General features: G+C 45.4%; 1 protein-coding gene across 1 annotated transcript; it reads left to right on the forward strand.

Annotated features, from left to right (window-relative positions):
* Positions 1-1,926: 1,926 nt before the first annotated feature.
* On the forward strand, positions 1,927-2,466 carry LOC122544172 (histone H2A, sperm-like). The gene has a single exon (XM_043683207.1). The coding sequence runs from the start codon at positions 1,973-1,975 to the stop codon at positions 2,360-2,362; it is 390 nt and encodes a 129-aa protein (XP_043539142.1). The 5' UTR covers positions 1,927-1,972; the 3' UTR covers positions 2,363-2,466.
* The last annotated feature ends 11,579 nt before the right edge of the window (positions 2,467-14,045 follow it).

The raw sequence follows: 14,045 nt of genomic DNA on the forward strand, positions 1-14,045 counted from the left end.
ATTTTTAAAGTAACAAACAAGGTTTAAAACAGCAATTCTGCTATGACATGGATTCAACAAACTTACGTGAGATAGTTGTTAAATACAGACATAGAACGAAACTGCACTCACAGAAATGAAGAGATTTAACAAAAATAAAGAACGAAACACACTTTCATTTTGTTAACTAATAACTGCAAAGGACAGAATTACTCCATTATCCCATACATAGACACAATAAATCAATTGTGGCGGTACGGTGCCTCACAGCACCAGGGTCCTGGGTTCAATTCCTGGTTCTGTGTGTTTGCACATTCTCCCCGTGTCTGCGTGGGTTTCCTCCGGGTGCTCCAATTTCCTCCCACAATCCAAAGATGTGCAGGTTAGGTGAATTGACCATGCTAAATTGCCCGTAGTGTTAGGTGTGTTAGTCAGGGGTAAATACAGGGTAGGGGAATGGGTCTGGGTGGGTTTCTCTTTGGAGGGTCGTGTGGGCTTGTTGGGCCGAAGGGCCTGTTTCCACACTGTAGAGAATCTAATCTAATAAATGACTTCCATACACAAAAACAGAAATAGCTGGAAAAATGCAGCAGGTCTAGCAGTGTGTGTGAAGAGAAAGCAGAGTTAATATTGTGGGTCTTTCAGCCCATTGAGTCTGCACAGGTCAGAAACAACCAGCGAACAATTCTATTTTTATTCCATTTCCATAAATATATCACAGTGGCAGAAGCAATGACATTTTTTCTTTATCCCAACATTATCCCAACTTTATCCCTCAGTTTCTTCACCTTGCAGGAATCAATTTTTCTTTTGTTCTCTCTTCAACATAAAGACATATTTTAATAAATGTATACCTTTATTTTCAAATTTGCTTAATTGTTCTTCGAAGGGCCTTGTTTTCCTCTTGATCCTCCCTATGAAGTATTGCACAAAACACACAAAAACCTGATGTCATGTTATCAAATAATCAGTATAATCAAACACTCGTCTTTCAAAACAGTGGAGAAAGACAGATTTAGACAAATCAAGAAGATTTGTCAAGCTACTTATTTTGTTTTTTACAAGAAGATTCTTACAGTATTGTTTCTTCAATAAGTTTAGTTTCACTGTTCCAAATTTCTCTGCTGCATGGCTGAGAATAAAGGTCTTCCTGCCATTCTCCTCCCCACCATAAAACAACACAAGCATACCACGAAAGGAAAGTAACAACACTGTACATGGCAGGATAATGTCCCAGCTACAAAAGAAAGGAGAAGTGAATGAGCCAAATCTCTTTCCTTTATTGGGATCACTGTGGTCAGTCAGCCACAATGCATTTATTCATTGCACTTTCCCTTTCATACTCACATAAAAAATTAACACCTGCCTTTACTTCAGCAGTATTCAAAAAATGTGTCACTATGCATAGTTACCATAGGTCTATTAAGTTTAAAATTGTGACGGAGAGGGACAAAACTGGTCCACTGGTTCAAGTCGTACACTGGGGCAAGATGAACTTTGATGGAACTAGACAGGAGCTTGCAGGGGTTGATTGGAGGGGTTGGTTTGATTAGATTAGATTAGATTACTTACAGTGTGGAAACAGGCCCTTCGGCCCAACAAGTCCACACCGACCCGCCGAAGCACAACCCACCCATACCCCTACATTTACCCCTTACCTAACACTACGGGCAATTTAGCATGGCCAATTCACCTGACCTGCACATCTTTGGACTGTGGGAGGAAACCGGAGCACCCGGAGGAAACCCACGTAGACACGGGGAGAATGCGCAAACTCCACACAGTCAGTCGCCTGAGTCGGGAATTGAACCCGGGTCTCTGGCGCTGTGAGGCAGCAGTGCTAACCACTGTGCCACCCACTGTGCCACCTTTTGTTTGCAGGCAAAGGGACCTCCGGCAAGTGGGAGGCCTTTAAAAGTGAGATAGCTAGAGTTCAAGGTCTATATGTTCCTGTGAGGGAGAAGGGCAAGGATGGCAGGAGAAGGAACTCTGGATGACAAGAGATAATGGAAGAGGAAAGGTCGGTATGAAAGCGCGCACCAAGGCGAAGTCTCGGTCGTCCCGGGCTGGCCTGCAGTTCCCGGTGGGCCGTATTCACAGGCTCCTGAGAAAGGGTAACTATGCTGAGCGTGTGGGGGCCGGAGCGCCGGTCTATCTGGCTGCGGTGCTCGAGTATCTGGCGGCTGAAGTCCTCGAACTGGCCGGGAACGCGGCCCGGGACAACAAGAAAACCCGCATCATCCCCAGGCACCTGCAGCTGGCCGTGCGCAACGACGAGGAGCTCAACAAGCTGCTGGGAGGGGTGACCATCGCTCAGGGAGGGGTGCTGCCTAATATCCAGGCCATGCTGCTGCCCAAGAAAACCGCTCCCACGAAAAAGTGAAGAGGCTGATCTTGACTCTGACAACCCAAAGGCTCTTTTCAGAGCCGCTCACAATATCCGAGAAAGAAACTAGACCCCCACCTCTTATTTTTGCCTTAAACCAACTATACATTTCCATAATCTGCATCCCCTGCATTTTGCTACCCCATTCTATGCATCCTAATTCTTGCTGAATCGTATTATAATTGCCCTTGCCCCATTGGTAACACTTGACCTGTGGCATGTACCTATCCCTTTCCATCGCTAAACTAAACGTAACTGAATTATGGTCACTCTCTCCAAAGTGCTCACCTACAACTAAATCAAACACCTGGCCTGGGTCATTACCAAGCACCAGATCCAGTGTGGCCTCCCCTCTTGTCGACCCTTCGACATCCTGTGTCAGGAAACCCTCCTGTACACATTGGACAAATACTGATCCATCCGACGTACTAGAGTTATAGCATTTCCAGTCAATGTTGGGAAGTTAAAGTCACCGATAATGACCACCCTGTTCCTTTCACTCCTACCCAGAATAATGTTGCTAATCCTCTCTTCCACCTCCCTGGAACTCTGCGGAGGTCTATAAAGATCTCCAAGCAGTGTGACCTCTCCTCTCCTTTTCTAACCTCAGCCCACACTACCTCAGTAGACGAGTCCTCATCAAATATTCTCTCAGTCACCGTTATACTATCTTTGACTAATAAGGCCATGCCTGTTTTTAATGAAAGATCTAAACCCTGGAACCTGCAACATCCATTCCTCATCCTGCTCTATCCGCCGCCGAATCCATAGAGAGTGTGGCCCTGGCGTTTCAGAGCGTACACCACATCCATGGGGGGGAACTGTCTTGCATTCAGCGTGCTCAGTGTAGGCGACTACATCCCTGATCACATTCTCCAGGAAAACCCTTTAATACCCCGCGGCTCTCCTCATCGATCAAGTCCGAGATGCGCTTGACCCCGCCACGGCGAGCCAGGCGCCGGGTGGCTGCTTTCGTGAATGCCCTGGATGTTATCCCGGAGCACTTTGCGGTGCCGCTTCGCTCCACCTTCCCCAGGCCCTTCCACCTCCCCCAGACATCACGCTTCTTCACTCAAACCCCTGCTGAATGAGAGCGGAGCTGCCTCCCCTTCCCTGATGATACAGCCCGGCCTGGCCCTGACTGAGAAAGGGACAGAGAGTGAGAGACAGTCCCGGCCGGAAAGTGAGGGACAGACAGAGCCCAGAAATGGCTGTGACCATCCAGCTCCTCCTCCAGCTCACTCCAGCCCCGAACTGTGTCTGTAACTGAACTTTTCCGCACAGTGGCCGAGAACTCAGTGCTCAGCGGGAAACCTACAGACTTCTGCCTCATGTTCATGGAGAGGAAAAACAGGAGCTTCATAAACACAGTTTGTTCCAATTAACCGCCATGTTCCAGCCTCTCTCTAACAAGACAACACCACTATTTCCATTTCAATATCAGCTTCCAATCCTGCCGCTGAATTCAACCAAGTCATTTCTTGGGGATTCTGTGTGAAGCCAGTGTTCCTCTCTTAAGACAGTTTCTCTGAATGTGGGAAAAGGAAACGGACATGAACTGAAAGTGTCCCTGAGCCGGTGGTCAGTGACAGTGAGAACGGGACCTCACGCTGAATCATTGTGGAGTGTGGGAGAGAGGTTGGATGTAAAAAAAATTGCAAGGAAGTGCACATTCGATCTTTTCAAATACACCCAGAGGATTTCATCGAGCCCTCTGAAGAAGGCTCAGAGGTTAGCACTGCTGCCTCACAGCGCCAGGGTCCCAGGTTCGATTCCAGCCTCAGGCGACTGACTGTGTGGAGTTTGCACATTCTCCCCGTATCTGCGTGGGTTTCCTCCGGGTGCTCCGGTTTCCTCCCACAGTCCAAAGATGTGCAGGTCAGGGTGAATTGGCCATGCTAAATTGCCCACAGTGTTAGGTGCATTAGTCAGAGGGGAAATGGGTTTGGATGGGCTACTGTTCAGAAGGTTGGTGTGGACTTGTTGGGCCGAAGGGCCTGTTTCCACACTGTAGGGAATCTAATCTAAACTTCGGACGTGAAATCAAACATCGGGACACCTCACCTGTCCCACCAGAGCCCCAGTTTGTTTTTGACACAGTCCACTCGATCAGCAGGGCTCGGGACCGACAGTCTGGTCCCCGGGCTCTGTCTGTTAAATAGAGTCGGCTATGAAAGCCAACCGTCAACTTTTAGTTTATATTGAGCTCAGAAATCAATCATTATTGTCGAGCATAAAAAAAGACATTAAATGTCCATTCTTGGGGCAGGGTGGTGTTTACCTCGGGAAGGACTGACCTGTCCTGGGGGGAGTATTCGAAATGTTCTCTACACAGGATCCTGGGATGAGGGGAATTATCCAGCCAGGAGAAACTGAGCAAACTGGGCCTATAATCCAGAGAGTTTAAAGCCATGGGAGTTTATCACAGTGAGATGTCATTTTATCGAGGGGGCCGATTCCCTTCTTAGAATCTCCAGAGTGTGGAAACAGGCCCTTTGGCCCAACTGGTCCACACCAACCCTCCGAAGAGTATCCCACCCAAACACATTCCCTTATCCTATTATTTTAAACCTCCTTGGTCTACTGCATCTCACAAAGGGGTTCCAGTCTCAGGATATGGGCTGACCATTTTGCATAGAGAGTCCTTCAATCAGGTGGTTGTCAATCTATGCGATTGCCTCCGAAGGGAGCTATTCTGTTGTTGATTAGATTTAAGACAGAGGTCAATAGAAATTTGGGTATGAAGAGAATTAAGGGATGTGGGGGTATGGAACTGACCGAGACGATCTGCTAGCGGGTGACACAATGGCTCAGTGGTTAGCACTGCTGCCTCACAGCACCAGGGTCCCAGGTTCGATTCCAGCCTCGGGTGACTGTCTGCGTGGGTTTCCTCCCACAGTCACAAAGATGTGCAGCTCAGGTGAATTGGCCATGCTGAATTGCCCCATAGTGTTAGGTGCATTAGTCAGAGGGAGATCGGTCTGGGTGGGGTATCCTTTGGAGGATTGGTTGGGTCGAAGGGCTTATTTCCACACTGTCGGGAATCTAATCTAATCTAAACTGAATGGCACAGCAGCTTGAAGGGCAGTACAGATAATGGAGGGGGCTTCCCAATAAGAAGCTAGGCCTGTCCTTGTGACTACCCCAAACACACGGGTAGTCCATGGCGACACAGTATGATCACCCTGGGCGCTTAGGATGAAAGCTGCTCAACACAAAGAGGTGGGTCTTTTGGCAAGAGATGCAATTATTGTTCCAGATTGGCTACTTCCATCCCACAACTGGCAAGATGGAGGTGCCGTTAGGGGTCTCATACCACAAAGAGCCTGAACAACAGTAATAACAGGGATACATTCCTCCTGTAAGCATACACATGAGATGCGAGGATCCATAAGGGAGCAATGGCGGTTGGTAAGTGCACCCCCATCCTAATATTAGAGTAAGTCTACAAGCAACTAGCAACTAAGTAATAGTCAAAAGAAACGTTATGTCCGGTAAACGCCATAGAAGTATTCCATACTCCTTTGTTGGGATTTGGAAGGGGAAAGGGGTAAAAGAGTAAAGTTTCTCCCTTTTCTCTTTTGCGATGTGCAGATTTATACCTCTTTGAATAGAGGCAAGGCTTACCTGAACACAACTGAAATCAAACCAGCATAAAACACCTTGACAGGGTAAAGGCCATTGAGAATTGTCCTGTAAACGAACTGTCCGATCTTCTTAATGCAGTTGACAATTGTGACAGTCACTCTTGGTAACGTTACATGCATTGAAGGAATCAGTCTCTCAGCACACAAGAACATCTTTTTGGCATAAATGATGGACAGTGTCTGGTCGCTCAGGATCACATGGGTAACAGTCCCTTCTTCAGCACCAATGCCAGCGATGACGAGTCCACAGAGCAGGGTAAGTTCGATCTTCATCATCTCCCCCTTGCAAGGGGCTCATCTGATGACCTTGTAATGATGGAGGTGTCCGGCGACCTTATCAGCAGTAGGGGTGATGAGGAGAACTTGGAAGGACCCCTTCCATCAAGGTTGGACACTGGGATGTATCCATTGTAATAAAGTCTAAGCCATTCCCTCCTTGCCCAAGTGTGTACAAAATACAGAATCAACTAAAATAGAAACGCAAACTTGTCCAGCAGGAGTGACCCACATTTTGGTTTGCGTATCGAGGGAGTACCCTATTTGAGGCCAGAGATTGTGCTCTTCAGTAGGGGGCTTTCCCTGTGATTTTGTACCTTTCCCAGGTCTGGCATACCTACCCCCATATTGTCTCAATCCGGGCTTTGCTGGGGATCCAATGGGACCAAAAGTTTGGGTGTAAGGCTGGCTGCTTGGCAGCAGCATCCATCTACTCATTACTTTGGAAACTGTATCAGTTGCCTCAGCATGAGGCGAACATCTTAATAACTGCAAGATTGATTGGACAAAAAGCATTCCTTTAAACCTGCCCCATGGAGGTTAAAAATCCTTGATGTTTCCACAAGGCTCCATAATCGTGGGTCACACCAAAAGCACAACGAAGAGTCAGTGTACATTTGCAGATTTTCCTTTTGCTAGGACGCAAGCATGTCGATTCCCCATGTTAGCTCCAAGGTAACATTAAAGACACATCACTCCCCAGTGGCCACATTCCCACAGTTAAAGCAAGGGCTAGCCATTTGTCCCTGGAGCATTTTGCTGTCTTGTTCCTAATCCCAAAGATGTAATATTAAACCTGCCTGTCCCCATTTCCAGGGTCCCCCCGGGAAAAGGTTGCTCAGCAGTGGTCGGTGAGTGGGCATCTGAGGTAGGTTACACCCCCAGTGGGTATCCTGGACTGAATCAACCCTCTCAGGGCTGGCACACGGCATTTGGGTTGGCAAGGGCACTGGATATAATTGGTTTTACCTGTAACTTGCGTCGTGGTTCAGTCTGGTTCTGGCAATCCCAATAGAAAACTACCGCTAACCTCATTTGTGACTGGAAATTCCTGGACTAGTTCATATTGTTTGTCTGGTTCATGTCAGTGACACCAGGAGGAAAACACTGCAAAAGCATAGGGTTAAACAAAGGCATAAGCCCTTCCTGAAGAAGGGTTTATGCCCGAAACGTCGATTTTCTGTTCCTTGGATGCTGCCTGACCTGCTGCGCTTTTCCAGCAACACATTTTCAGCTCTGATCTCCAGCATCTGCAGTCCTCACTTTCTCCTTAAACAAAGGTGATCAAGCTTCTTGATTATTTTTCAATTGTATACCACTTCTGTTAGACAGATAGCCACATATTTCAGTATTATAACACAAGCCATTCATATTCAGGCTAATCCCAGAATTTTGCTGCATTTACATCAGTATCACCCTTGGACATACTGAGCAAATTGGGCCGGTTTATTCTTGCAGTCAGGGGCATGCTTCATTCACATTACTCTAATTGTCAGGATGGGTCCTGGTTTAGGATGGCACAGGCCACTCATCCCCATGATATCAGCTATGAAAACCGGATAGTTTCAAAAGGAGGAAAAGTTTGTAATGGTGGGGAAGGGGGGGCGGGGGCAGTGTGCTGGGGACAATCAGGAGATGCTAGGGGCTCAGCAGGTATCCAGGAATAAAATCCCCATCCTCAAATCAAGTCGGTATGCCAGACATATATTCTACTTGGACTCAGTGGCCTTACACTGTTTCTCCTGTCCCTTTTATTTTTTCATATACCCGTTCAGTCAGCTATGAACAGCTCCCAGCTTTTGGGAGTTCCATCTGCAATACATACCTCTATTCCCCAATCACATGGAGAATTCCTTCAACTGCCCAGTAAGGTATCTTTCCATTCTTTAGTTAGCAAAGAATTAATGCGGCCATGTTTCAAATTACCCATGAGGCAATGAGAAAGGTCACTGACAATCTGTAAAGGAATAAAACCAAGCAATCCTGCCAATTCATTCTGATTTTGTGATTCAGGGCTAATACAATTGATTAAATTTAAAAAATCACTATCTGTAATTCAGAGGTGGAAACTGAACAAGTGACTAAGACATTTTAAATGTCATCAATATAAATTGGAAATTCATTTATTCAGTATTCACTATTTAAAATGTGTACAGTTTTCCAACTCTGAAATCCACTGTAATTACCCAGTTCGAGTTTCTTAGTTTAAATCCCAGATTAGGTTCTATGAGTGGTGCTGACCGGTCATTGCTCATTTACAATGCTATAGGGCGTGAAATGACTGCAGTTGCCTTATAAGGTCTTGTCTACTCACATGGTAACAAAATACTTCTCATGTGCAAATAATGGCCGACTCCAAAGACACAGATTAACCATAGGATGTTAATTTTGTTCCATGATTTATCACAACCTAATGTTGAACTGAAACTTCAACTGTCATTGATATAAAACAGAGGTACGACTTGCACACCATGGTCGCCAATGAAACACAGCAGTCTTAAAAGTAAGTGGAAACAAACGAATCTGAAACAAATATTCGTGTATAATTTTCTGAAAACAATGCTGTTGGTTTGGGATATTTTGGATCTGTCTTGATGCTTCCAGTTTTACAAAATTTAACTAAATTAAACAGAGTTCATGCAATTCCTCCACTCAATGAGCAAACGTTAAAGTCTGAAGTGATTTTCCTCAATGTTAGGTTTAGATTATAAGTAAAATTGAGCAGAGACCTGCTCTCATCCTGGAAGAGAATGATTCTGCACCTGAGGCCCAGGTTTAGTGCTACTGCTTTAATTCCTTGAGTCAATTCTTTCATTAGTCCAACACATCGGGGTGAGAGGGGTGAAATTGTGGGGAATCCGAGAGCAAGTTTATACTGATATCAGATGGTGCAGAATCAAAGGAGAAGATTTTTTTTAAAGACTATAATGTCATCTTCCTCCATATTAAACTGATTTGAAATTGAATAAGATTAGCTTTCATGTAAGCATAAAAGTGATTAGTTAGAAATTGACAGTAGGGCAGTCATGGCCTGTACAAAGAACAAGGGTTAACATTTCATTTCATAATCACTGATGGATCCTTAACCTTAAAAGAAATCTTGTTAAATTCTCAAAATGCAAATCAAATTCGAAAGTCCCCGATCTCGAGCTCTAGGGTAAAAAACACAAACAAGCAAATGTGCATCCAAACCGAATGTGAAAGAGTTAAACTTTCTGCAAGCTGTAGGGAATCAGCGCTGATTTTCTCTCTCTCCCTCTCTCACACACACACACACACGAACATTTTAAGGTAATGAAGCACTCACATTCCAGGAGTCAAAGTTAGGGAGTTTTAGCCTCATAAATCTTGGCTGTGGCACATAGCTGCTGAACCAAATGTACGAGAATTGTATCATTGGCCAGCTTTCTTTTTTTTTAAAAACACGACAAAAGCAACCACCCTCTATATTTCATAAACAAAGAACAAACGCCAAAACAAACAGACAAACGAGACAAGCCAAGCCAAACAGATACAGAGAGGATAATCTCAACCTAAAACTTTCACTAGTCAACAACCTGACAACGAACAACAAGACTAGTGATTTCTCCAAAACATTCAACATTTGTGCGGTAGCACTGTTGCCTCACAGCACCAGAGACCCGGGTTCAATTCCTGCCTCAGGCTTCTCTCTGTGTGGAGTTTGCACGTTCTCCCCGTGTCTGCGTGGATTTCCTCCAGGTGCTCCGGTTTCCTCCCACAGTCCAAACAAAAAAATGTGCAGGTTAGGTGAATTGGCCAGGCTAAATTGCCCGTAGTGTTAGGTGAAGGGGTAAATGTAGGGGAATGGGTCTGGGTGGGTCGGTGTGGACTTGTTGGGCTGAAGGGCCTGTTTCCAACTGTAAGTAATCTAATCTAATCTAAAATTCTTAAACCTAGACAGTTGCGTTATAATATATCATGATACTTCGTTGATTCATCTATCACAGAACAATTTGAGAATCAATTTAAACAACACCAATCCAATCAAATCTGAGGCCCTGACTTCTCTCTCTTATTTTAAAAAAAGAGTCCCTGACTCTATTTCGGATCCGCAGGTCCCCGACCTGTCAGTGGGAGTCCCTGACTCCCTGAGGTCCCCGACTCCTCTTTAATCCTTTCTGAAAGAATTCTTACCAAGGCCGATGCTCCTCAGGCTGGCCTGAGATGATGAGCAGCGAGGGGTCGAGTCAACCGCGACCTGAATGAGAGGAAAGTCAAACGGATAAAATACATGTGCCTGGTTAGCCGATTCCTCTAAACTCAATAGTGGAGGACTCAAGACTCTTTCACCGCTGCCTACAATCCGTTCCTGCCAAGTCGAAGTCACAACACCAGATGAAGATCTGGACCCCCGGAGGGCGGTGGGTCCATAAATAGTCTGTTCCATAAACAGGTTCCTGAAGAAGGGCCTGTGCCCGAAACGTCGAATCTCCTGTTCCCTGGATGCTGCCTGACCTGCTGTGCTGTTCCAGCAATAAAGTTTCAACTGTTCCATAAACAGTCACAACTTAGGTCTGATCCTTTAACACTTTATCACAAATCATCCAGAAACACAGAGGTTAAACACTCCAGTGTTCCTCAGAGGAGCTGCGTACATGGCTTAAAACAAAGACATTTTTATACTTTTCTTAAAGAAAGGTACAGGCCATAATTGTATAGTACGTTCAGACAGTTACCAATAAACTTACAAAATAATCTTAACTGACAGCTACACGACCCAATGATGTTTCCTAGGAACCAACTTTGTTTTCTAACACTTAAGCCACCCTTATCTCACAAACCGAGTCTTTGCACCATCACTTGAAGGTCAGTTAGGATGGCCTGTAATGTCTTATCTAATCTAGTTATTTCTACGCTGTAAAGTATTGTCTGCTAATCTTTGTTGAGGCAGACTGTGGTTAGTCAATTATGCAGCTATAGCACGATTAAAAGCAATTTTATGCAGCTTTTAGCAAAATTGTCAATTGGCAGCCTAGAAGCCATTTTGTCATATTATTTGCATTGTATTTCCACCTAACTTAGTAAGAGCATGTTGTTCCTGACAACAACTGGTTATCTCAGCCTGTATTCAAGATTTCACACATACACACAAACCCTCTCTCATACACATGCTCTCTCTCAGGCATGCATACCCCTGCCCCCCCATCACACCCATGCACACACACACTCTCCCACACATACACACACTTTCTCACTCCCTGTCATGCATGCACACACACACATACATATATCTATGGGTAAATTTGCATTTGGAGAATTGTATTTGCAGATATTCCATTTTGTTCAAAAAGCACACAATCAATAGGCATTTAATATTTTTTATAATCCATGTGACATTTTATAAGTTACTCCTCTGGAAACAGAACCAGTGATTCAAGGTTGGAATAAATACAGACTCTAACCGCACACCTTTAATGCATCGTCTGAGCTGAGTTGTCACTTTTTTTTGTAAAGCCATAAATTGTGGATAAATGTATGGTTATCCACTTTGGTGGCAATAACAGGAAGGCAGACTACTACCTCAATGGAATCAATTTATGTAAAGAGGCAGTACAGAGGGATCTGGGTGTTCTTGTACACCAGTCAATGAAGGCAAGCATGCAGGTACAGCAGGTAGTGAAGAAGGCTAATAGCATGCTGGCCTTCATAACAAGAGGAATTGAGTATAGAAGCAAAGAGGTGCTTCTGCAGCTGTACAGGGCCCTGGTGAGACCACACCTGGAGTACTGTGTGCAGTTCTGGTCTCCAAATTTGAGGAAAGACATTCTGGCTATTGAAGGAGTGCAGCGTAGATTTAGGACAGAGCTCAGAAGAAACTTCTTCACCCAGAGAGTGGTGGCTGTGTGGAATGCTCTGCCCCAGAGGGCAGTGGAGGCCCACTCTCTGGATTCATTTAAGAAAGAGATGGATAGAGCTCTCAAAGATAGTGGAATCAAGGGTTATGGAGATAAGGCAGGAACAGGATACTGATTAGGAATGATCAGCCATGATTATATTGAACGGCAGTGCAAGCTCGAAGGGCTGAATGGCCTACTCCTGCACCTATTGTCTATTGTCTTATCTCGGGAATTTAACTTTGTGAGAAGCGAAGCTCACTCACTCAATAATTTCAGTCCGAGACAAGATCTGAATCAGTAGTGTCATTTATTTTGCTCCTGCAAGAGAGGTGTTGTGTCCACTGTCCACAAGGCAGGGACACATACACTGAATTCAACTAGTACACAATATTTATGTAATTTTGTTCCTATTCTTTCATCCCATTGCTCCTCCCCTGTTTGCATCTCCCACTTCTCTTAGACCGGCGCCCATTACTCTTGTTTATTTCTTGCCTTGTCTGTGACAAAATGCTTATTTCTGACCTCACAAGGCCTTTTGACCACATCCTGCCGTGGTCCATTGTTTGGTATATCCTCCTTCACTACCATCTATTCCCCTTACTTGTTATGATCTCATGACCTCTTGATTGTGGTTTGTTCTTGTTTTTGCAGAAGCGGGAAACAGATGCTTATAACTACTGTTTGTACAGGCGTATCTAGCTTAACCCCCTCCACTCACAGCACCTTATCTATTTGTGTGTAACATCTACCATTGTTTGCAGGCACGTTTCACTCTTGTATGCTAATACAAAAACTATGTGTATTTCCTTCACATAGTTTTCATTCTTGTTGACTCAGCTCTTGGCTGAAACAGTTATACAATGGTGTGAGTTCATTTAGCTTGCACAAGTAATTATGATTGCAGAAGTAACACTACTTTACCTATATCCCACAACTTGAAAGAAGTTCTGGGACTGACATATTAATAAACCGAAACCTGCAACCCATGCTGAAAGATGAAAGACTTAACAGCAATCTAGATGTGTTCAATACATCACATCATTTGTACGACACTATGATCTTTTGCTATAAATTCTGTGTCCTATGATCCTGCTGATGAAGGAACAGCGCTCCGAAAGCTTGCAATTCCAAACAAACCTGTTGGACTGTTACCTGGTGTTGGGTGATTTTTTTTTGTTAAACTTAAATCTTATTCACAGAATAGCAAAACCTGCGCATGCGCAGTACCATGTGTGAGTGGAGCATGCGCGACGTCACTCATGGCGACGGGGGAGTAATTTCCCCCGCGGGTCCGGGGCTGATAATGGGCGCCGGGTCTGACAGGACGAGGGGGCCGCCGGATGGACAGAAAAGTGTCGTATTGAGTAAGCCGCGTGGCCGAGCGCGACTTTCCGGTGTCGAAATCGCCGTCGCCATCTTAATTGGTAACGACGGGCGATAGGGCGCAGGCGCGGGGAACCTAACGTGTGTTAGGTGAGGCGCATGCGCAGCGGCTGTGTCCGCGGGCCGGAGATCACATGACACCGGCTGAGACGCTGATAGGTTTGTTTAAAATCACGAGCTTGCCAACGGCCGGCCCTTCGTCACGTGACAAGTGACCCCCGACCAGAATTAATGGACAGAGAGACATCGAGCAAATAGTGTGAGTGCGGCGCGCTGAACATTTGTTGTTGTTCGGATTCGGTAGCAGGCCAGCCCCGACGTTAACTGGGGCTAGTCATTAGTGTGAAAGGTTGAGAGGGAGCGGGGTTCTTTAACAAGCCAGTCTGGTGAAGGCCTGAGCAGGACTGGACTGGACTGGATTCCAGTTCAGGGGAAACTGAGGACGGCAGCTGCTGCTGGAAAAGCACAGCATCCGGGGGGGGGGCAGGAAAATCGGCGTTCCCGGCAAAAACCCTG

Source organism: Chiloscyllium plagiosum, chromosome 47 (assembly GCF_004010195.1).
Source record: "Chiloscyllium plagiosum isolate BGI_BamShark_2017 chromosome 47, ASM401019v2, whole genome shotgun sequence".
Classification (NCBI taxonomy): Eukaryota; Metazoa; Chordata; class Chondrichthyes; order Orectolobiformes; family Hemiscylliidae; genus Chiloscyllium; species Chiloscyllium plagiosum.